Genomic DNA, 24,733 nt, shown 5'->3' with positions numbered 1-24,733 from the left:
CCCATGGACTGCAGCACGCCAGGCTTTCCTGTCCATCAGCAACTCGCAAAGCTTGCTCTAACTCATGTCCATCGAGTCGGTGATGCCATCCAGCCATCTCATCCTGTGTTGTCCCTTCTCCTACCGCCTTCAATCCATCAGAGTCTTTTCCAATGAGTCAGTTCTTCACATCAGATGGCCAAAGTATTGGAGTTTCAGCTTCACCATCAGTCCTTCCAGTGAACACCCAAGACTGATCTCCTTAAGCATGGACTGGTTGAATATCCGTGCAGTCCAAGGGACTCTCAACAGTCTTCTCCAACACCAGAGTTCAAAAGCACCAATTCTTCAGCACTCAGCTTTCTTTATGGTCCAACTCTCATATCTGTACATAACTACTGGAAAAACCATAGCTTTGACTAGATGGACCTTTATTGGCAAAGTAATGTCTCTGCTTTTTAGTATGCTGTCTAGGTTTTTCATAACTTTTCTTCCAGGGAGGAAGCATCTTTTAATTTCATGGCTGCAGTCACCATCTTCAGTGATTTTGGAGCCCAAGAAAATAAAGTTTGTCACCGTTTCCATTGTTTCCCCACCTACTTGCCATGAAGTGATGGGACCAGATGCCATGATCTTAGTTTTTTGAATATTGAGTTTTAAGCCAGCTTTTTCCACACTCCTCTTTGACTTTCATCAAGAGGCTCTTTAGTTCTTCTTTGCTTTCTGCCATAAGGGCGGTGTCATCTGCATATCCGAGGTTATTGATATTTCTCCCAGTAATGTTGATTCCAGCTTGTGCTTCATCCAGCCTGGCATTTCGTGTGATGCACTCTGCATAGAAGTTAAATAAGCAGGGTGACAGAATACAATCTTGATGTACTCCTTTCCCAGTTTGGAGCCAGTCTGCTATTCCGTATCTGTTCTAACTATTGCTTCTTGACCTTAGAGTAAACTGAACTTAACCTTAAACTAAACTGAGAAAGATTAGGGGTGGTCTTATTCATCATGCTCTTTGATTTATAAAACATCTCAGTTCTTTTGCATGGTGTTATTTTATGGTGAATTTACACTTAACATTTAATGAATTTGAATACCTAATGTTTGCTCATAAAGGCAAGTTGTTTACTTCTAAAAGGAAAAATCAACAGTCTGTGATTTATGAATGGTTGTCTTCCAGATCATGTGTAAAATAGTTGTTTAAACTTGAAACATGTCTAACTGTACTGTTTTAAGTTCCCAGGCTAGCCCATAGAAAGTTATTTAAAACCATATCATTTTACGAAACTAATTCGAAAAGATACATTCACTCCAGGGTTCATAGCAGCTGTATTTACAGTTGCCAGGATATGCAGCTTAAGTGTCCATGACAGATGAGTGGATAAAGATGTGTGTATACACAGATGTGCACACACACACAATGGAATACTACTAAGGCATTAAAAGGAACAAAGTTTTGCTTTTTGCAACAACATGAATGGACTTGGAGGGTATTATGCTAAGTGAAATAAGTCAGAGAAAGGCAATTCTATGATATCATTTGTATGTGGAATCTAAAAAAAATACAACAAACTAGTGAATATAAGAAAAAAGAAACAGTCTCACAAATACAGTGAGCAAGCTAATGGTTACCTTGGGAGAGGTAGAGACGGGAAAGGGAAGAGGAGCAACATAGAGGTAAGAGATTAAGAGGTACAAACTGTTATGTATAAAATAAGCTACAAGGCTATATTATACCACACAGGGAATATAGCCAGTGTTTTATAATAACTATAAATGGAGTATAACCTTTAAAAATTGTGACTTACTATAACTTAGATAATATTGTGAATCAACTATATAATATTGTACATAAAAAGTATATATCCTGTTTTAGCACGTGTATCAGTTCAGTTCAGTTGCTTAGTCATGTCCGACTCTTTGCTACCTCATGAACTGCAGCACGCCAGGCCTGCCTATCTGTTACCAACTGCCGGAATCTACCCAAACCCATGTCCATTGAGTCGGTGATGCCATCCAACTATCTCATCCTCTGTCGTCCCCTTCTCCTCCTGCCTTCAATCTTTGCCAGCATCAGGGTCTTTTCAAATGAGTCAGCTCTTTGCATCAGGTAGCCAAAGTATTGGAGCTTAAGCTTCGACATCAGTTCTTCCAGTGAACACCCAGGACTGATCTCCTTCAGAATGGACTGGTTGGATCTCCTTGCAGTCCAAGGGACTCTCAGAGTCTTCTCCAACACCACAGTTCAAAAGCATCAATTCTTCGGTGCTCAGCTTTCTTTATAGTCCAACTCTCACATCCATACATGACTACTGGAAAAACCATAGCCTTGACTAGACAGACCTTTGTTGGCAGAGTAATGTCTCTGCTTTTTAATATACTATCTAGGTTGGTCATAACTTACCTTCAGTATTGTTATAAGTTTTAGGTCCTTAGAATATGGGGATGTTCCGTGGGAGTTGCATTAGGAGACAGCAAGTTTATTTTTGGCTTTTTGTGTTTTCTTTTCTGTCTCTTAATTCCTGTTCTTATGCTGGCCTAAGCTTCTTGCTATTCTGCTATTATCTTGGTTAAACATCTAAGTGCTCAGTACTTCAGGTTTTTTTTTTAAATTGAGATTTAATTGACTTAGTGTATTAGTTTAAGGTATGCTGTTAATACATAATGATTTGATGTATGTATGTTTTGTGAAGTGATAATCACTAAGTTTAGTTAACATCCATCACTATATATAGTTACAATCTTTTTCTTATGATGAGAACTTTTAGGAGTTACTATCTTAGCAGCTTTCAGTATACAGTGCAGTATTATTAACTATAGACACCACACTGTCCATGACATCCCCAGGACTTATAACTGGAAATTTGTACCTTTTGACCACCTTCACCCATTTCCCCCACCGCCCTACCCCCGCCTCTGGCTGCCACCAGTCTGTTCAGTGTCTATACGTTTTGTTTGTTTGTTTGTTTAGATTCCACATACAAGTGAGATCATACAGAATTTGTCTTTGTTTGATTGATTTCATGTAGCATAATGCCCTGTAATAAATAGTAGGTCCAGTTATTGGGTGTTTGGCAAGTATAAACATAAATGTTTACACTTAAGCATTTAAATCTTAAGCAGTTTGTTTACATATTATGACAAATGAAGAATTTGTAATGGAGGGCTAGGCTAATCACTTAGTCCAAGATTGCAGGTCAGAGAGAGGAGTTAGGGAGTTAGGTTGTTGGTTGAACTGTGGCAATATGAATTGAAAGCTCACCCCCTAACTATTTTACTGTATTGCATTTCTCTCACATTCCCTCTTTCCCTTTTAACAACTTGTAACTGATTTTCTGAGTTCAGCTGCTGCTGCTGCTGCTAAGTCGCTTCAGTCATGTCCAACTCTGTGCGACCTCAGAGACGGAAGCCCACCAGGCTCCCCCGTCCCTGGGATTCTCCAGGCAAGAACACTGGAGTGGGTTGCCATTTCCTTCTCTAGTGCGTGAAAGTGAAAAGTGAAAGGGAAGTCGCTCAGTCGTGTCCAGCTCTTAGCGACCCCATAGACTGCAGCCTACCAGGCTCCTCCATCCATGGGATTTTCCATGCAAGAGTACTAGAGTGGGGTGCCATTGCCTTCTCCCTGAGTTCGGCTGCTTTCAGCTAAATGATAAGAGAAATTCATTTTTTTGAATTAATTCACAATATAGAATTCTGATAATAAAAATATGATTTTATAGTGTGATGATCTTTAGTGAGAACTGAGCCAGTATGGAATCAGAACTTAATCCTATTTCTCTAAATCATCCTTCATTCTTATATGTGTTGTAGTTGGGTTGCCTCCGTTTTTCAGTTAGAAGTTAGGTCAGTACTCAGTGTAATGGGCTGAGAACATTTGGGAACACCACCCATTACAAGGTATTGTCTGATGACCTAACATGATTTGCCCTTCTCATAGTGTGCTGTTATTTTTAACTGTGTATCAATACTACCATGATTAGAATATAAAAAATTACGTATTCATGATAGAATTTTGTCATATTTTCTTAGTGTGTGAATACTAAAAATACTACCTTGGGGATCTGAACATCTTGATGTAAACGAAATCCTTTTACTTGTAAAGAAATACTGCTTAAAACATGCTATAAGGAAGTTATATACACTGGTTATATTTTAGAATTTGTTTTCAAGGCAACCATAGTGAATAATGGGAAATCAGTTGTAATATTTGAATCAATCACTAGCTTGCCAACCTTCAACTGGTAAAATCCCTTTAATCTTCTCAGAGGTGATTCTGCTTTAAATACAAGATCTTTATTAACCCAAATTCTCTCTCTGATTAGCGAAATTTTGGGTATTTAGTATAAAATTCAGATAAGGGGGTTTTGGGCAGAAAGCCTTGCCTTGGGGGGCTTCTGTTTTGTCTCTTTCTAACTTAAGAGTTTCTGAGGACTGTCATTTCTTCCCAGTAGCTCCAGGGCAGAGACAAGTGAGGAATGGAGTAGTGGCGTATTGTGTTATTTTGTGAACTGAGTGCCGTCTATTTTTTTTTTTTTAATTTCATACAAGGACTGGGAAAAAAATGAAAAAGCTAAGATTTATTAATCTCTTTTCTCCCCACATTGCTAAGCATAATCACAAACCATCCCATTTTATGTTAGTTTGCTAGATAGAGTCTGAAAGAGGGTGACCTGCCGAAGGTCCCAAGTCATAAATTTTGGAGCGAGTATTCCTTGCTCCAGAGATTTTTCTTTTTCATTTTATCTCACTGCTTTTCAGTGTGAAGAGTTATTTTTCATTCATCTAAATGACATGATATCAGAAGTAAGCATTACTTGAGGAAATTTTTATTTAAATTATAAAAATTTAATTTGTAATTTTAGATTAAAAAATTGTTTTTGGCTGCACTGGATTGCTTTTGTGGGTTTTCTCTAGTTGCAGCAGGTGGGGATTGGTCTTAATTGCGGCCTTCTCTTGTTGCAGAGCACTGGCCCTAGAGCATGCCGGCTCCGTAGTTGGCACCTCCCAGGCTCTAGAGCACAGGCTCAGTAGTTGTGGCACATGGGCTTAGTTGCTCTCGGCTTGTGGAATCCTCCCAGACCAGGGATCAAACCCCTGTGTCCCCCTGCACTGGTAGGTGGACTCTTCATCCACTGTGCCACCAAAGAAGTCCTGTAATTTGAATTTAAAAATTTTAATAGGTTGAATATAATATATTAAAGTTATAAATTATGTTAATATTGTGTCACCCAAGAAGGAAAAAATATAAAGATACCATCCAATTACTTTGAAAATATTTAGTACCTTTATAAGAATTCTGTAATATTTGAGCTAGAAAATGAGAGAAATAGAATGATTTAGGGTCATTGCCTAAATTTTATTGTAGGCAGAATATCAGTCCACATACATTTTAAAAATAGTGGTACAGTATTCTGTTGGGTTTGTTTCAGTCAGTTCAGTCACTCAGTCATGTCTGACTCTTTACGACCCCATGGACTGCAGCACACCAGGGTTCCCTGTCCATCAGTAACTCCCGGACCATGCTCAAACTCATATCCATCGAGTTGGTGATGCTGTCCAACCATCTCATCCTCTATTGTCGTCTTCTCTTCCTGCCTTCAGTCTATCCCAGCACCAGGGTCTTTTCTAATGGGTCAGTTCTTCACTTTAGGTGGCCAAAGTATTGGAGCTGGAGCTTCAGCTTCAGCATCAGTCCTTCCAATGAATATTCAGTCAGGATTGATTTCCTTTAGGATTGACTAGTTTAATCCCCTTGCAGTCCAAGGGACTCTCAATAGTCTTCTCCAACACCACAGTTCAAAAGCATCAATTCTTCAGCGCTCAGCTTTCTTTATGGTTCAGCTCTCCCATCCATTCATGACTACTGGAAAAACCATAGCTTTGACTAGATGGACCTTTGTTGGCAAAGTAATGTCTCTCTTTTTTTGTGGGGAGGGGGTTAGTTTAGATTGCTTATTTAATTTTATTTACTTTAAGCAAATACCTCCTTTCTTTAAAATTCTTTTTTGGTAATTTTGTAATGGATTTTGTAAATACATGGTGATATGGATTTTGATGTTTTAAAGCAAGATTGAAGCTTGTAGAGTATACATTTGCAGGGGGTGAGAAACAGCTTAAAATAGTAAATCAAAATTCTGGCAAGTCAGTTTGCTAACTAGAAGAGACATAACATGAATGTAAATATATGTGTAATCTTGTGCTTTAATTTATAAGACTTTTTTTCTGCCAGTTTATTACAGATTTGTTGCCATACTTTTTTGGAGAGGGGGCCTATTTTTGTTAATAAATTTTGATTCTAAGGGAAGGAAGTTTCCACTGAATGAATAAAAGTAAATGAAAAAAGTCAACATTTTTGTCTTACACAATCACCTTAGAGTTTAAAGGACTTTTAGAAGTCACTGGCTGCTTTGGACAGTGGGATGTGGGAGATGTTTTAGTTCATCTCTCAAGAGTCGTAAACTGGAGGTTTACTCAGGGTGTCTGTGGACTTGGACTGTAAAGACTTTAGGAATTAATTCAGGTCAGGGTACTCTGGGTCTGTACTGCATGCAGTTATTTCACTTCTTAAAACAATCCTGAGAGCCAGGTGGTGTTATCATTCCCTTTAGATTAGGAAACTGAGGCTTAGGGAAGTTAAGAAACTTGTCTAAAGTTAGTAAGTAGCAGAACCAAGATTTCAGTACAGAGAATCTGGCTTCTGGCATGGGATCTTTGTCCTTGTACAGTACTGTCTACCTGGATTTCATTTGAAACTATCTTCACCAGCTCCCCCTCCCCCAAAAGTTTTATATTCTACTCGGCCAGGAATTCTTAACCCCCTCTGGTCTCTGAACCTTAAAGAAGCCATAAGTGGATTCCAGGTAAACTCCTTGAAATTAGATGCAAATTTTGAATGTGTATTCATTTTCCTCGGGATAGGGTCCATAGATTTTGGCAATTTCTCAAGGGTCTCTGACCCTCCAAAGTAGTGAGAATCACTGTACTGTAAGCCGCTTTGAGGAAGGTACTATGAGTTTTCATCTTTGTATTCCGTAGCATGTGGTTTTTTGATTGCTCAAAAATATTCATTGAAGAGAATTTAACAAATAAGAGATAGTATGTGGGGAAGTAAGCTTAGAATGGGTCATAATTTGGGAATTTTAAGATACCTTGAAATGTTTACTAAATGAGTATGAGAACATTAGTTTTATTTACTTGGTTCAGAAAATTGTTACTGACAAGTTTGAATTTTCAGCTCTAGTATATAGTAGCCCTATGAAGTTAGGTGTTTTGAAGTCAGAGCATAAATTAGCAAAATTTAAGTGTGTTCAGAAATGCCATTGAAAAGTCCTCTAGATCAAGAGGCTGCTATGTGGTTTCTCTAAAAGGCCAGTTTTGTTTGTGTTTTTTGTTTTTTTCATCCAATTTTAGTACTTGATGGAGCTCTAAGGTCCATAGTACATCTTTAAACATTAAAATCATACTCAGTGCTTAAAGTATTCCTGGTTATGAGAGCCACATGGAAACAGAGCAGCTGAGGGAATGGCAGTGTCATATCTCCCATCTCAGGCTTTGTCTAGAGCACATGTGTTTTGACTGTATCAGGGTAGATTGGTTGTTGGGAATTGCATGCTTTATTTTTTTTCTAAGTGATTGTTCATGTTCACACAGATTTATTTGTATTCTGTCTCTACTACAAGTAGGAGTTAAAAGTAGACATTAGGTGAAAATCTGATGATTCCAGCAAATGTTGTACTTTCTGTTCATTGTGTTCAAGCATGAGTTTTACTCTCAAGATTTCATATATTTTTACCAACAAAAAAGTTTCTTACTTAGACTGTTTTACCATGTCAAAACTGCTTACATTTTGTTTTATTGAATGTTTTTCTTTTTTTTTCTTGGACCTAATGATGACATCTTTAAATTCCTCTATTTGCCAAATGACTTCAATTTCATCTGCTTTCTTCCAGAGCTAAAAGGCAAGATGTAACGTTTGAGCACATTGCTCATAAAGTCGGTGTTGAGGGTTTTTTTTTTTTTTTTTTCTGTTAGCTCCAAATTCAGTTTATATGTTAGTTTTGGTCATGCTTTAGTCTCTGTGCTTTGTCTTTGCAGATAATGCCCCTTTCCCTTGTCTCTGTTTAATGCATAGAATAAGAACTTTTTTTTTTTCAGTTTTATTCACTTTCTCATTGCACTGCAGCTTTTCTCTCTCCAGTTTTCTTATTTGAATAATGTCTCCTTGCTGCTCAAAAGTAACCATGCATTGTGACTGAGAATGTTACTAAATAGAAGGAAGGTGTTAGTCGCTCAGTGTCCGACTCTGCAACACCATGGACTGTAGACCAGCAGGCTCCTCTGTCCATAGGATTCTCCAGGCAAGAATGCTGGCATGGGTTGCCATTTCCTTCTCCCGGGGATCTTCCCAACCCAGGGATCGAACTTGGGTCTCCCACATTACAGGCAGATTCTATACTGAGTCACGAGGGAAACCCTAAGTAGAAGGAAAATCTCATGAATTTAATTGTATGGGAAATGCATGTTGTTTTATTGCATTGTGCTAGAGATTGGTTGTACAGTGTATCACAGATTCCTTTCAGATATCTAAATTCTCTTTTAGCAATATTCTTTTAGAACAGCCTCTTTGTAATACAGTTTCTTTTGTATTCTTGGCAACGTAAACCTTGAGGAAGTGTTATAACCAGTCTCTAGTGTATAACAGTTAATGTTTAAAATCTCTTAATACAGTGAGCTGTCACCATGTTTAATAAATTATAGTATTGCATTAACATAAATTCCTTTGGGTGCCAAGATATCTGTTGCACAGATGCTTTCTGTTATTTATAGGTTTGTTTCTAACCTTTGTAGGTTGACTTTTATTTTTCTGTTCATTTGTCACCATGCAGTAGCATAATTCTTTAACTGGCATATATGCAAAATAGTTTTCAGGAAGAGACTTTGAAAGTACTGAAAAAGCAGATCACTCAAAACTTTTGGACCTTAAGCAGTATAGTACGATAAAGTTGCATAATTTAAATAGATATATTGTCTTTATTTGAATGTGTTCTTATATGTCCTTTCTTCCCAACATTGGGTAGACTACAGAAGTGTCTTTATCTGACAAAACTAGATGGTGGCAGTAGCCCGATCGTTTCTCTTTGGTTTTGAACCTCTGAAACCACCAGGTGTTGGGGGTGGGGAAAAATTCATATGTTTGTATTTTATTTTAGAGTAAGCTGTTGGTATTTTCTGTAAGTCTGAGTCTTCTTTTATATTAAACATTTTTTGAGTGGGAACTTCAATTTTATTTGCTAGTCAGATTCAGTAATCAGTAACTCAGATATTCTTCTTTAAGTTATGGATACTCTTAAAATATCAGAATTAATTTTTAGAAGGAATGTGTAATATTTTGATGTGCTAGTGATCTAATTTTCTAATTTGTAATTATTTTAGGTAAATGAAGCCAGTTTTGTAAAATCATTGGTAGATGAACTACCTCCAGCTCAGGAGATTAAATGTATTAGAAAATAGTTTTGAATATTTGTAAACATTTAGTTTTTAAAAGTTACTAGACACAAACTCCTACATTTTGCTACTTCCCTATATGCCAAGTTTCTCACACTATTTTAGTATAATAGGATAAAATCTTATCTGTAAATGTAAATTATGTGAATTTTTAAAAATAAGACTATATTAGCCAGGTCTTTCTAAAACAAAACAAAAAAACTCTTACATTCCAGTAACTCTTCTAGCTTTTTGCATAAGAGGAACTTTTCAGTTTTCAATTTGTTAAGAATTTAGACTAACTTGGAAGAAAAAAGGAATTTTTTTGTACAGTAAGCTGCAGCTATTATAATTGGGGTTTTAACCTAATATATCTAGGGATTGAAGTGGTCTTTTACCAGTTCTCTGGTAGGATTTTAGCACCATTAATGAATGGGGCTTCCCTGGTGGCTCAGTGGTAAAGAATCTGCCTGCCAATGCAGAAGATGGGAGTTGGATCTTCAGGTCAGGAAGATCTCCTGGAGAAGGAAATGCCTACCCACTCCAGTATTCTTGCCTGGAGAATCCCATGGACAGAGGATCCTGGTGGGCTACAGTCCACAGGATTTTGAAAGAGCTGGACATGACTTAGCGACTAAACAACCACCACCATTAACAAATACTTATTGTTTTGCTTTTTATACTTTTCCTCCCCTAGTATTTTATTATGAAACATTTCAAACAAGAAATTGAAAGATTGTGCTGTGAGCACTGTAGATTCTACAGTTTACATTTTCTGTATTTGCTTTACTATGTATCTTATTCGTCATTCTATCCATCCACCATTCTTTTTAAAAAATATGTCTAAGTAAATTGAAGATATTAGAATATTCCACCCTTATATACTTCATGAATGTTAGTAATTAAGAGTGAGGTTCTTTTTCTTTTTAGGTAAAATTTGCATATAGTCAAATGCATAAATCTTTTATGTACCATCAGATGAGTTTCAAGGAACACATCTAGCCGTGTAACATAAACCCCTGCAGATACAGAACATTACCTTCACCTCTTCTTCCTCCTGCCCAGTCAATACCCTGTCACTGTTCTGTTGTTTTTACTATAGATTTATTTTGCTTATTCTAAAACTTCGTATAAGTGGATTCATAGAATACTCTTTTGTGAGGCTTTTTCACTCAGTATGATCTTTTTGAGGTACATTAATGTTGCATTTTCTAGTAGTTCATCCCATTTTATTACTTTTGGTTTATTTTGAAACCTCCGGTGTACTTTACACAGAAATTATTTGTCCCTTTCTGAATTCTTAAAGCACTGTATACTAAATTCTAAGTTATTTGTTGTATCTTAGATACTCATTTATCTTCACTACTACGTAAGCAACATGTTTTCATAGCATGGTGTATAAAATAGGCCCCACTAATACTTGTTGAACAGTCTATAGTTAAAAGTCTTTCTTACAGCTTTTGTTACAGAGATCCCAAACTTGAGTTACAATTATAATGTAAAATCAGTGCTTAGATGACTGGAGAAGGAAATGGCCACCCACTCCAGTATTCTTGTCTGGAGAATCGCATGGACAGAGGAGCCTGGTGGGCTTCAGTCCATGGGGTCCCAAAGAGTCAAGAGACGACTGCAGGGCTAACACTAGTGCTTGGATGAAGAATAAATAAAATTTTAATAAAATTTTAATTATAGTCTGTTGTCAATTTTTTCCAAGGGAGTCTTCATTTTTATGGTGAGCAAATGTGAGACTTTCAAATGACCATAAGTTTGAAAGAGACCATAATGATTCTTAGCATATAGGGGTGAAGAGTGGGAATCAATCAAATAATAAGACTATTGCCAATTTAATTTTGACTTTGATCTTTTATTTCTCTGAATACATTATTTCAGTTTTCATTATATTCTTGGTACTTTGATAATCACATTTAAAGTCCTTTTATTTTATAGAGTCACCGTGTACATTTCTTATTCTTTAAAAAAACTTATTTGGAAGTAGTACAGGATCGTTGCCTCTCAGAATAGGGCAAGTGAAAAGTTGGGAGTCTTATAGGATATGAAAAGTGAAGAAGCATCTGTGTTTTTGCCCTACTCATCTCTTTCACTCATTATCCCAGTCTAGATCTGTACCTCTGTAAATCCAGATAGATAGGTCGGCTTCATATGGAAAGGTTATTTATGAGTAGAACATGATGATACAAGTTTGCCTTAGGCAAATTTTATAGTAGACAGTTCTTGTCCATAAAATTCTGCCTATTTTGATTGCAGATTTAATCTCAATATTCACAGTGATTTACTAAGTACATTTGAAGTGAGCTGTTCCTGAGCTTTAAAATGGCCATGGAACAATAGGTGAGCTCTCAGAGAACAAATGGGCAGCAGTGCTGTGTTGCGAAAGAATGGACTGCCTTGTTCACCATGTCCGTTTTTAGATCAGTCTGGCTGGCAGTGAAATGCAGAAGTGCTTGCCACACAGGTGCAGTGTTCTGCAGCTGTTGGAAACATTTGCCCTCCCACCCACCCCCAATTCCCGCCCCCCCCGCCCCCCGCCGCCACTTCTTCACAGATAATTATGCTCTGTTTAAACTGCTAATGCTAGAAGATGGGATTTGAGAGTTTGAATGTCTGTTTATAACTAGGTACAACTCAGAGAGATAATTGGTCATTTAAGCAGCTGGATTTAATTGTCTAGATGACTTGAAGTTTCCAAAAACTAAAAACCTAGCCTTAAGGTCAGAGTTTTAGAATTACAAGAGACTGCCTTTACCTTTGAAAGAGCATGTCTGCAGAGTTACTGACCTCCAGACTGAACTTCTTGAAGACAGAGCTTATATATATATTTTCATTTCTTAACCTGTTGCAATAAGCATAATGCCTGGCACCTAGTAGGCACTTGATATATGTTTGTGAGAGTCTTAGATTAGCAGATGAAGCCAAAATATTATTTAGATGTGTTATGGTTCTAAATCAGAAAATTATATTGTTGGTTTTTTTTAAGCAAATGCCTCGTGGTAAGTTTTATAGCAGCCTTGAGAACAAAGTGCTGCGGCAGCAGAAAGAAGGGGAATGGTCAGTGCTGCCCATGGTGGTTGTCAAATACTCTATGTTTTGATATATCGTGGAAAATCTTTTCCTAGACTACAGTTTAGAGAACTTGGTTTTGTAGAGTTATTATCATCTTAACAGACATCAGTGTATTTTCCCTAAAGCAGTGTCTTTTCCTCCTTATCCCCATTTTAGCCAGTTTTCATGCATTACGTAAGGAGATTAAAGTTTAATGATTCCAAATCTGAAAGTTCTAGAGAAGAATGTTTTCCGTAAACTGACTAGAACAAATATTTTCTTTTCTGTAGTTGCCTTTTCTTTTCTGAAAAGAAAGTAGGCTTTGGAGTCAGACTTAGGTTTGAATCCTAGCTCTTTAAACAGCATTTACCTGAAGGAAGCAATTTAACCTAATCATGCATCAGTTTCTCTGTCCATAAAATAGGGGTAGTACCTGCTGTAAAATAGTGGTATTAGGAGAAATAAGCTACTTCCTAAAAGCGTGGCATCAGTATTCCTGGAACGTATCAAGAATTTAAGAAATATTACTTTCTTTTTATTCAAAGGAGAATCTTGTGGAGTGAGCAGGATTGTAGTACTTCTCTAGCATTAGGGAAGCTGTTGTAGGAGGCTGCACTATGCCTTCAGGCTTGTGTTCTTTCGACATATATTAGTACACAATATCTGCAAGGCAGGTAGAGATTTTGCAGTCTTGTTGGTGGAGGAAACAAAAAACTGATAGTTAAATTATAATGTAAGATAGGGATACTGAGAGTAAATACATAGAGGTTCTGAGAAGAGGAAGGTCCTGATAAACTGCAGTTATTAGGCATCCTTCATGACTGTAAGAGAGCTGCAAACTGGACCTTAATGACAGAATGAAGGAGAAAGAAAATCATTAAGAGGATCAGAAGGATAAAAGGTGCAGAGCCTTTCTGGCAGAAATTTTTTTCCACCTTTACTCAGATATAATTGACATACAACATTGTATAAGTTTAAGGTGTGCAAGTATGTCAATTTGGTAAATTTATATGTTGCAAAATTATTACCACCTTAGCATTAGCCACCACTTCCAACCTATCACAGAATAGTATCATTTCTTTTTTGTGGTGAGAACACTTAATATCTATCGCTCTTAGCAGCCTGCAAGTTTTTAACAGTATTGTTAGCTGTAATCACTGTGCTGAACATTAAATTCCCAGAATTTGCCAATCTTGCAACTAGAAGTTTACCCTTTGATCCGTATTTCCCCCATTACCCCCACTGCCCATCCCCTGGTAACCACCACTCTACTCTGTTTCTCTGAGTTTGGCTTTTTTAGATTCCACAGATAAGTGATAACATACTGTATTTGTCTTTCTCCATCTGAATTATCTCACTTAGCACAGTGCCCTTAAGGTCCATCTATGTTATTGCAAATGGCAGGACTTCCTTCTTTCTCGTGACTGAATAATACTCCATTGGTACACATGTACTGCATCATCTTTATCCATTCACCCAATGACAGGCTGTCCCCATATCTTGGCTGTTACAAATAATGCTGTGATGAATGTAGGGGTGCAGATCTCTCTTTGAGATCATGTTTTCATTTCTTTTGGATGTATACCTCATAGTGAGATTTGCTGGATCATATGGAGTTCTGTTTTTAATTTTTTGAGGAGCTTCTATACTGTTTTCTTCTGAGTGAACTCCAGGAGTTGGTGATGGACAGGGAGGCCTGGCGTGCTGCGACTCATGGGGTCGCAGAGTCGGACACGACTGAGTGACTGAACTGAACTATACTGTTTTCCACAGTGACAGTACCAATTAACCTTCCCACCAACAGTGTATAAAGCTTCCCTTTTCTCCCCATTCTCACCAAATTTACCTCGTCGTTTTAAGGATAGCCATTTTAACAGATATGAGGTGATATCTCACTGTGGTTTTGATTTCCCATTCCCTGATGGTTAGTGATGTTGAACACCTTTTCATATACCTCTTGGCCATTTGTATGTCGTCTTTAGAAAAATGTCTGTTCAGTTTTTCCTGGCAGAATATTTTTATATGGCTGGTAATAGTAGTTTCAACTATTTAGAACAGAAAATTGTTGGGCTGACTGAAACTGTGCTGATGTAGAGGAAGCAGGAGGAAAGTACCCTGAATGTATTATTTCAAGAGTGACCTGTCACTTATGACCTGTGTCTTTCTTTTAAAGCGTAAGCCAGGTAGCATGCTTTCTATTCTCTGAGATTTCTTGCTCAGATTAATAGATAAAAAAATCTCCAAAATCCTATATTATCTTACCTATTAATTCCCTTAAATAACCTTTGACTTCATTTCTTGCTGTTTGCTCTCTCATCCACACAGCTCTGTTTCCAGGAGTAATATGACTGACATGCTGCCACTCCACAGCCTGCGGACTCCTTTCTGTCTGTAAACCTCTTCCTCCAGGTATCCAGATGGCTTGTTCCCTCAGCTCTCTCAGGTTTCTACTCCAGTGCAATCTGAGGAAAGAGGAGAAAAGGGAACTCTTGTACGCTGTTGGTGGGAATGTAAAAATTGGTACAGGCATTAGGGAAAACAGTATAGAAGTTCCCTCACATGTCAAGTGCCATTCTTACTGTTTTATTTCCAAAGCACTTAGAACCATTTGACATATATTGTAAAAAGTGCATTTGTTCATTGTCTCTTCTGATCCTTCTAAAATATAGACTCCTTGAGGGCAGATACATTTTTTTTTTATTCACAGCCACACTACCAGTGCCTAGCGCAAACTAGACAAGAAATACTTATTAAATGAATAAACTTTTTCTTTCTTTCTGAGTTGTAAAAGAACTTTGGTCACCGTAGACTTTTCTTTCCTTTAGTTCCGTTGAATGACCAAAACGGGGCCTTCCTGAGGAAAGCATCAGTTCATTTGGTTAACATTAAACATGTACTTTGCAAATATAGATGTGCCTCAGAGATACTGTGGATTTGGTTCCAGACTTACTGTAATAAAGTGAATATTGCAATAAGGGGAGTCACAGGAAATTTTTGTCTCCCAGTGCCTACAAGAATTACGCGTATACTATACTGTCTAAAAAAGGTGTAATAGCATTATGTGTAAAAAAAAAACCCTACATTTGTAATATACTTCATTTTTCCCCCTTTTTTATCTGAGAATTCATAATGATTGACAAATCTGATCTCACCCTAAGAGAATGGAAAAGGTTTACACTTGGTTAGAAAGGGTCAGTAAAACTAGTAACATTTTTGAAATTTATGTGAGAGAAAGAGGTTTAGAGAAGGGATATCAACAGTATGTCTTGTAAGTAGGAAAATACCACAAGATTTGAATTAGTTCCTTGAAGCAAACTGTGATGGGAAATGATTGAATGATTTTGAAGAGTCTAGTAGTATAATTAAAGATATATTTTAAGGACTTTTATTTTTGCTAGGACAGTCAGAAGAAGAGAAGTCAAAATTTTAAGTGTATTTATAAAGAAAAGTTTGCTGTATTTGAGGTTTGAAGTAATCTGAACAAGAAAAATGAAGGGAAAATGGCCACAACAGGAGAATTTGAGAAAAAGCAGAAATGAGACGCTGTTTGGGATGTAGGGAATGTAGGAGGACAGTGTTTGAAATACCAACTTGTTATTATCATTGCTTTAGGATAAGCGATAAGAGGGCTTCCCTAGTGGCTTAGTGGTAAAGAACCCACCTGACAATGCAGGTGATGCAGGTTCGATCCCTGGATCAGGAAGATCCCCTAGAGAAGGAAACAGCAACTCACTCCAGTATTCTTGCCTGGGAAATCCCATGGACATCGGAGCCTGGAGGGCTTTACAGTCCATAGAGTCATAAAGAGTCGGACATGACTAAGTAAGTAAACAACACCAACAAAGCAATAACTACAATTTACTCTCAGTTTCCATCCTTAGAAAAGAGGCTAGAAAGTGAGGTGACAGTTTTTTTGGGGGAGGGAGCTGTAAATTGCTTTTGGAATATGGTTTCTTCTCTACAGTGGCCTAATTAGCAGGGGAGGGAGGAATGTTTTCACTAGGGATAACAGTATGTTTTTTATCCATCAATGATCATAGGTAACGTGGGTGAGAGAAAAAGTACTGATGTAATTTCAGAAATACTGAAATGATTTGGGGGAATAAAACTTAGATGCATAGAAATGCTTTTGCTTTGTTAAAATTGCTATTTTTAAATGGAGTTTCCTTTCGAATCTTAACCTCAAGACTGTGTTTACTTTTTTGTTAATTTAGTAGGTCTGTCTGTTACGTTAGTATGTGACAGTTTTCACGGAAGTCAGGGAACATTTTGATTTTTTTTTTAGTAGTAGGTGTGTATATTGTTTGCCTTTTAGACATGTTATACTCTCAGCTAGCTAAGTGTGCTAGATAAGAGGCCGAAACCTAGAAAGAAACAAATGGCAGAGCAGTGTTTTTCAAAAGAATTATTGTTCTGCTCTTTGGCTTTCTCACTGTCATTCTATACATCTCCCTTCCCAGTTGCTCAGACATACCCTTTTCCAGCCTCCTGCAAAATCTAACGCTTCTGCTTCTATGTTAACGCACAGCATTGAATAAAGAAGGGCAGATTTAGCCTAGACGTCTCAACAGCACTTTTCAAGCACTGTTTGCTGAATACTATGGTTGACTCTGAGCATACAGACCTGAATACACATGATCCCTTGTGAGAAAGTCACAGCAGAGCAATCTAGTGGGAGAACATCCACAATCTACAGTAATATTTTCATAGAGATACTTGAAGAGCTAGTTTCCATTTAGTAATCTTGACAAAAACAAATGCATAAACAGTCAAAAAGTGGTCCTCTCATGGCTTTTCTTCATAAATATTAAAACCTATATTTTAGAATTGCATGTTTTAATGTTTTTTTAGAATTTCTTTTCAGTTCAGTCGCTCAGTCTGATTCTTTGCCACCCCATATAGAGAGCAAATAAGATACTTGTGTTTTTAGAATCATTTGACCAATTTAAGTAGATTGACAAAGCATTTTTAGTAGTATGTTGAACTAAATATGGCTTTATTTTAAATTATTCAAATTTTACATTAATAAAAATTGGTGTATTAAAAAGGATCTTTTCAGTCCAAGCATGTTCTGTTTCTTAACATTTTATTTAATTTTTAAGTTTTATTCTCCCTCCTATTTCCTATTGAGTACTTTCGATTTTTTGTTTTTAAAATATTTTTCTTGGCATGAAAACCCTATTGCTTTATAGAAAAATGCTGTCTGAAAATTCATTATCGTATCTTTTTAAGATGATAGCAGAATATGTTTTTCCCCCTTTTTTTAATTGTATTTTTTTTATTTAAACTGGTCTTACACATGAACTTTCTTAGAATCAAGTAGTTCCTGGTTCCTATGGGACTTCCTGTTTTCTCAAATAAAAATAGAAAAGCACCTCAGAAAGGAAACCTGGTCAGTGTGAACAACTTTGTAGGCTCAATTAGTCTTAGTTGTGTCCTGACTTACAGAGATCCAGGTATCTGAAAGCTTCGAATATTTTTGCATATAATTTTAAAGTTAGAGGGTAAGGAGGAGATTCTAAATAATAACTGGAAAAGTGCTATATGATATTCAGCCATAAACTTGTTTGAATCTTTTGGGGAAGGATGGATGTAGGGAGGTTGAATGGAAAATGGTAAATCCTTTCTTTATAATATTTATTAGAAAAAAGTTGTTTAATATTGATACCTAATTCTTAGCTATTTTGATGTGTGTGTATGTTTCTTGACACTTTTCCAGATGTTAGCAAGGACTAGGCAGGTTTGTCTTTTAATCATTGCAAGTAAGAATTCTAAATGAATTACTCAGTTTTAAAGCATCTTGCATATTTCCTCTAGTAGTAACTGACTTCTATATTTTGAAGAGAAACCAAGTTAAGGAGCCAAAATGAAGTCACTAATAGTAATGATCATAGGTAACATGTATTAAGTGTTTGACACTGTATCAAGCATTTTATATGATTTATCTCATTTAATCCTAACAACTGTATAAAGTAGGTGTCATTACATCCTTCCTTTATAGAAGAGGAAACTACAACTTAAGAGTGGCTTAAGTAGATAGTAGGTCAAGGTCACGTTGCTAGCAAGCAGTGGAGCTAGGACTGGAACCAAGTCAGAGACCAGAGCACCTACTGTTAATTATTATAGAGCAAACTACAAAATCATAGTGAGAATGGTAAATATAGTAAGTCTGAAAAATTAGTTCTCTAACCTTTGTTATCATCAATTTGTTTATATTTTCTTTGCATATTTATATTCAGTATTAGCAGAGTACGTTTTAGCATTTCTGAGGGCTTGGTTAGGGGGATTCTTATTCTTAAATGATACTAACAGTTCTCTCTTTTTCTTTCCTTGATAGTAAAAAACCCCTTTGATGAAACATTTGGAAACATACAAGTAAGTAAAACATCTTAATACTGATACTTTATGTTATGTTTTTTATGATAAAAGTATTAGGATGAATATCAACTGACAGTAGGAATTTTAAAGGTTCTTTTATGCTGAGGCAATAAATTTTCTTATTTTTGAGTATTCCTTTTCTATAATATAATTAAATCTGACACAGATTTTCTCCAAAGAGCAGAACTGTTTATCATTTAAAGATAAAAGCCAGTCGCAAAGTAAAATGGCAGTGGCATGTCATCTGGGGATCTGATCTTAGCCTTTAAAGTGTGTGTGTGTTTTCTTCGTTGTTGGATACTCTAGCAGATTTTGCTCTTCTTTTGTTCTCTTTGGATTTTTTGCTCATTGGCAGGCCTTTTTAACTGTCAGGAAGCAAAGGATTTAGTTAGAGTCTTATGCAACCTATTTATGATTCCTTTTCTTTTTAAAGGATTTATAATATTAATTTTAACCTAAGTGTTATGTGGAAATATTTTTCATTTGCCCATCATCATTATAGGCAATACAAAGGTTGTGATATTTAAGTTTATATCATAATACACAATTAGTTTTTTTTTGTTTGTTTGTTTTATTGTTATAGGAACTGACAGTAATATAGATAGACCTGTATGGAAAACATTGTTGTGCTAAAGGATATGTGATAATGTGAAGTCAGATCCATAGATTGTAACTTTAGGTTGTTAGTATTGATTATTTTCAGTAGTATTTTATTGTGACAGTACTTAATTTTTTTTAAAGTTGACTTGATCAGTTATGATATTAACACTGCTATGGCGTTGTAGTTTAAATTTGCAGTATATACTCACTGAACATTGAAAATGCAAGACTTTATTTTCTTCTGTATAATTTTCCACTTGGAGGAACCTCAAGTTCCTAACCTCTGAATAATAGTAATAAATATAATGAATATAATGGCTAGTCACCTATATTAAGTGTTTATTCTGTGCGAGACACTGTGCTAAGTAATTAAAATCCATTATTATCATTTAATTAAGGACTTGATACAAATACAGAAAATATCCTTGAGACAGTTGGATGAGATAGAGAGGGGAATATTTCAAGGTGACACTATATGAGAAAATTTGGTGGAGTCACCCTATAGTTTGACTTTCCCTCCTACGAATCAGAATGATTCAGAGAATGAGATTTGCTTCAGAGAATGATTTGTATGACTAAAAAAAAATCTGGAGCTTACCAGAATACACAATTAGAAGGTAGCTATTAATATTTCAAATGTAAAATTATTTTTGCTAATGAAAGGTTAGTTTTGAAAGCTTACTTTAAATATGGATTTGTTTGTAGATCTTTAACTTGTTTTCAGGGTGATCAGTAGACACATTTCAAGCCAAGAATTATAAGAGAGTTTGAAAAGCAGAATGGAAGAAGTTTATAATGAAACTATAAGCCAATATAAGTTTCTCTAAGAAAGTAACTTTGGAATTTAATATACAGACCTTTCAGGTTTACCTATAGTTTAGCATAATGGTGCTAAAGATTATTGAACCAAAGCCTTTCGACTCTTCAAAGTTGATTTGTTTCCATTAATAAAATATTCCATGAAAACTATTTAGATCATAATTTAGTTGATCATTTGGATGGCACTTGACACCCTTGTAGTAATATAGATGGTCATTTTGAATGAGTTGCCACTGGAAAAATAATTCTTGAAAAAATTACAGTTGAGATTTTGGGGTGTTTAAATTCTTTGTATGAGACTATAATAGCATATATGTTATCCAGTATGAGATCCAGTTATGTATGATTAAGTTTTGTTATTTTTTTCTACTTGTCTAGTCCAGTGTTAACAGATGTGAATAAAAGTATGACGTTTATTCCCAGGCCTCTGATGTTCATTAAAGATATAATCACAGAGGACAGTTGTCAAATATTTGGCTTTAGTTTTGATTTTGAAAGGGGTGTGGGGAGGGGCATAATCAAGACATGTAAAACAGAAAGGAAATCAGTCTCTTTCCCAGATAAGGGAGGAAAGAGACTGAAAATGCTCAGCTATTTTAGTACCAAAGCTTAGTCAGATTTACCTTGGTTTTATATATCAAGTCTAATCTACGCAATCAGTGGGACACCTCATCTTATTATATTGAACATATTTATTAAAAGTGATTTTGTGGTTTAATCTATCACAGATGCATAGCTTTCAGAATCGTGTATTTCAGTCCCTGCAGTTACTTTTTGATGTCTGATTTTTACAGTTTGGATGTTTAATCTTATTTGATAAGGACTGACTTGATTCAGAATCTGATTGAGGTAGAGTTGAGGGGGTGAAAAACCAAATGGGAAAAGCAAGTAGTTTGCTGCTTGCTACTTGGAAAGCAAGTAATGCTGAAGGATTGTCACCTAACTCTATCTCTATCAACCGTCTCACATAAAACCAGGGACTCTGCTAGTAGGATTGTGGCACCTCTGATGAATTTTCTTCTTCCTCCTGTCACTCATTAAAGCTTCATTGACAAAAGTATGCCATGCATATGCAAACTTGTCTCTTCTGTCCTTGAACATACAGCGTGAAAATAGATGGGTGTGACTGCATGTCATTGGGCATATGAACTTTACTTTCCTAGCTTTTTACATCCTGTATGAATTTGTTCCTGGTCACATTTACCCAATAATTCTATTTTGTCAGAAACTTCAGGAGAAAGGAAATCATAAAGACATAACCTCTCATGAATCATGCATTTATTTCAAATAGTTTGATAAGCTATTCTTACCCTCCTCCATTGTATATATCTATCTGTGCTAACTGTGATTACTCTTAAATTGAGGTCTCATTGCTTTAGCCTTCTTGAGAGGGTGCTTAGGTGTTGCAGGAGTCTATACTCTGGTTTCCTTTCATATGGTCAGAATAATATTCCTGACACACATTTCTGTTTAACTTTTCTTCTCCTAAATGTTCAGGATGAAGTCAAACTCTTTGTCTTGGTATCTAGGGCTCTCTAGCTATTGATTCCAAACTACTTTTCCAGGAGTTTGCTGAGTCAAAGTTGGCTACTGGTTATGTAAGAAATATAACCAAAGCATTTATGCTTTCAGGCCTATGCTGTGCCTTCTGCTTGGAATGCTGGTCAATTCTATTCTTTCTGTGAAGCCCAGTTCAGATATTCCCTCTTCCATAAATGGATCTTTCCACCCCTCTGTCTTCTGTATTTACATTGTACTTTGTTTGCAGCTATAACATTTAGTATGTTTTTTGCCCTTAAGAACAGGAATCATCTTGTTGGTGTGTATTCCTCGCTTTTCTGAGAACAGTTCTTAACTCCCAGTTGTGGTTGTTCAGTCACTCAGTTGTGTCTAACTCTTTGCTACCCTATAGACTGCAGCATGCCAGGCTTTCCTGTCCTTCACCATCTCCTGGAGCTTGCTCAAACTCACGTCTGTTGAGTCGGTGATCCATCCAACCATCTCGTCCTCTGTCTCCCTCTTCTCCTGCCTCCAGTCTTTCTCAGCATCAGGGTCTTTTCCAGTGAATTGGCTCTTTATGTTAGGTGGCCAAAGTATTGGAGATTCAGCTTCAGCGTCAGTCCTTCCAGTGAATATTCAGGGTGTAGATACTTACTAAATGTTTCTTTCACTTTAATGGTTCATAAACGTATGCACAGCCACTTTGGGAGCCTCGGAGTGGTTTGAGGGTTAATCAAAAATGTCAGGTTGGTTGACATTATGTGGTTATCAGGTTAAAACAAAACATGAAGAAAACAGTCAATATGCATAAGTATGCATTGTATAGAGGGGAATTGGGAGCATTGCTTTGATGGTGGGGGGAGTTTGCTATGTAGGAGACCTTTTCTGGCACCAAGGTTAGTACAATATCGCAATCATCCTCAAGAAAGTAGAATATTTAGATAGTTTGGATTCTTAGATTAAGGTTTCTTTAAAATATGGTAGCCATTGGTTAAATATGAATTTGCCTTTTATATTATGTAGCTTCTATGATTGTTAAATTTATTTACTATTTTTCTTTTCAAACAAAGATTATTATTTGGTGCATTTTCCCTTAAGATCAGATGTTTTATAATGTTTTTCTTTTAAATTTAGGAAAGTGAGAAAAATCTTATGATGAACACTTTATACAAGCTTCATGATCGATTGGCACAGCTTGCAGGTAATTGTCTCAACATTCATAGTATGTAAAAATGTTTTGAAAATTAATTTGTATATGTAGCATGTGATATCAGTAGAAATGGTTTTTCCAAAGTTCAGTGTTGTTATGTTACGTACATGTGGATATTTTCTCTTTAGAAGTTTTTATTCCCTGTAGGGAATGGGTTTTTATTTGTATAGATTTGTTTAATCAAGGCCTTTATTCTGCCTGACATATGTGTATGATGAAATATAGATATATACTGTATTATGTAAGTTATCACTTTTTTATTGCACCGATAGTAGCAGAATTCTGAAAGCTTGTATATCAGTTGAATTGAGTAAGCAACAAATTAACTAAAATCATAGATCTAATATAAAAGTACAGATTTTCTTTTTGTGAAGGTATAGGTGTCATTTCTTTGGATAAAGTAAATAGATTACAGAATTTCTTTCTCCTGACATGTTGCATTTTCCTCATATTCTGCTGTAAGTAAGTCTGAAAATTCTCAGGTGTGCAGCATATCTGCAGTTAGAACAAGAGAAGTGAATTGGCATCAAGTTTAGCATCTCTAAGCTATAGTAGCCACCTTGTCTTTATTATCTTTTAAGTTGTTTCACTTATTTTACATATAATCTGAAAGAAGAGACTTTAGATTCTCTTCCTATAAATAGTTACAAGGAAAGAAAAATGTAATTTTACAAACTTTTGTATGTAGTAAGTCCTTTTGTAGAAATTTGTACAAGCTTAGTAGGTAAATGTGGAGAAGGCAATGGCACCCCACTCCAGTACTCTTGCCTGGAAAATCCTATGGATGAAGGAGCCTGGTGGGCTGCAGTCCATGGGGTCGCGAAGAGTCGGACACGACTGAGCGACTTCACTTTCACTTTTCACTTTCATGCATTGGAGAAGGAAATGGCAACCCACTCCAGTGTTCTTGCCTGGAGAATCCCAGGGACGGGGGAGCCTGGTGAGCTGCCGTCTATGGGGTCGCACAGAGCCGGACACGACTGAAGCGACTTAGCAGCAGCAGCAGTAGGTAAATGTGGAACTTCTCTAGTCCAGTAGATGCATTTAGAATCCAGATAGTTCCCCATCCTCTCACCAAGGTTTTTTTTGGGTGGAGGAAGTTAGTTCTTTAATTCTGGTCAGTGTTTTTGGCTAATAATTCTGTGTATATCACTAAAAGCTTTTTTTGCATTGACTGATGGACTGTTAACATACATATGTTGCAAACTAATGACATTAATTTGATAGCTGTAGCACCCAGAAAGAGAGTATATAATCTACATGGAATTCCTGATATTGCTCCTATAATACAAGCTTCTACAGTTGTCTCTATAGCAGTTTTTTATGAAGTGTGTTAGATCACCATAATCTGGAGTGCTTTTAAAGATACAGATTCCTTCCTATAGAGCAGGGGTCTGCAAACTTTTTATCTGTAAAGGGGCCAGATAGTAAATTTTTAGGCTTTGTGGGCTAGACTGTCTCTGTCACAGCTACTCAGTTCTGCTGTTAGGGCATGAAAGCAGGCATAGATAATACATAAATGAATGAGTGTGGCTGTGTTCCAATATAACTTCACTTATAAAAACTGGTGGTAGGCCACAGTTGGTCTTTGGGTTTGCCAGCCCTTGCTATAGATCTGTAGAATCGGATCTCTGAGGATAGATTATAAAGTTTGAAGACTTTTTTGGGTTCATCTAATAGGTATTCTCGTTTTACAACTATGACCAT

General features: G+C 36.4%; 1 protein-coding gene across 1 annotated transcript in view; it reads left to right on the top strand.

The window, feature by feature from the left end:
• LEMD3 (LEM domain containing 3) overlaps positions 1 to 24,733 on the top strand; it is a 71,143-nt gene that overhangs the window by 16,817 nt on the left and 29,593 nt on the right. The window contains exons 2-3 of the mRNA XM_052640260.1: positions 18,857 to 18,894; positions 22,951 to 23,017. Coding sequence (XP_052496220.1) covers positions 18,857 to 18,894; positions 22,951 to 23,017 — 105 coding nt within the window. The remainder of the gene's footprint in view (positions 1 to 18,856; positions 18,895 to 22,950; positions 23,018 to 24,733) is intronic.

This window comes from Budorcas taxicolor, chromosome 5 (genome assembly GCF_023091745.1).
Source record: "Budorcas taxicolor isolate Tak-1 chromosome 5, Takin1.1, whole genome shotgun sequence".
Taxonomy (NCBI): domain Eukaryota; kingdom Metazoa; phylum Chordata; class Mammalia; order Artiodactyla; family Bovidae; genus Budorcas; species Budorcas taxicolor.
Note: the sequence above shows the minus strand (reverse complement) of the source record. Positions and strands in the feature narration are given on the sequence as shown.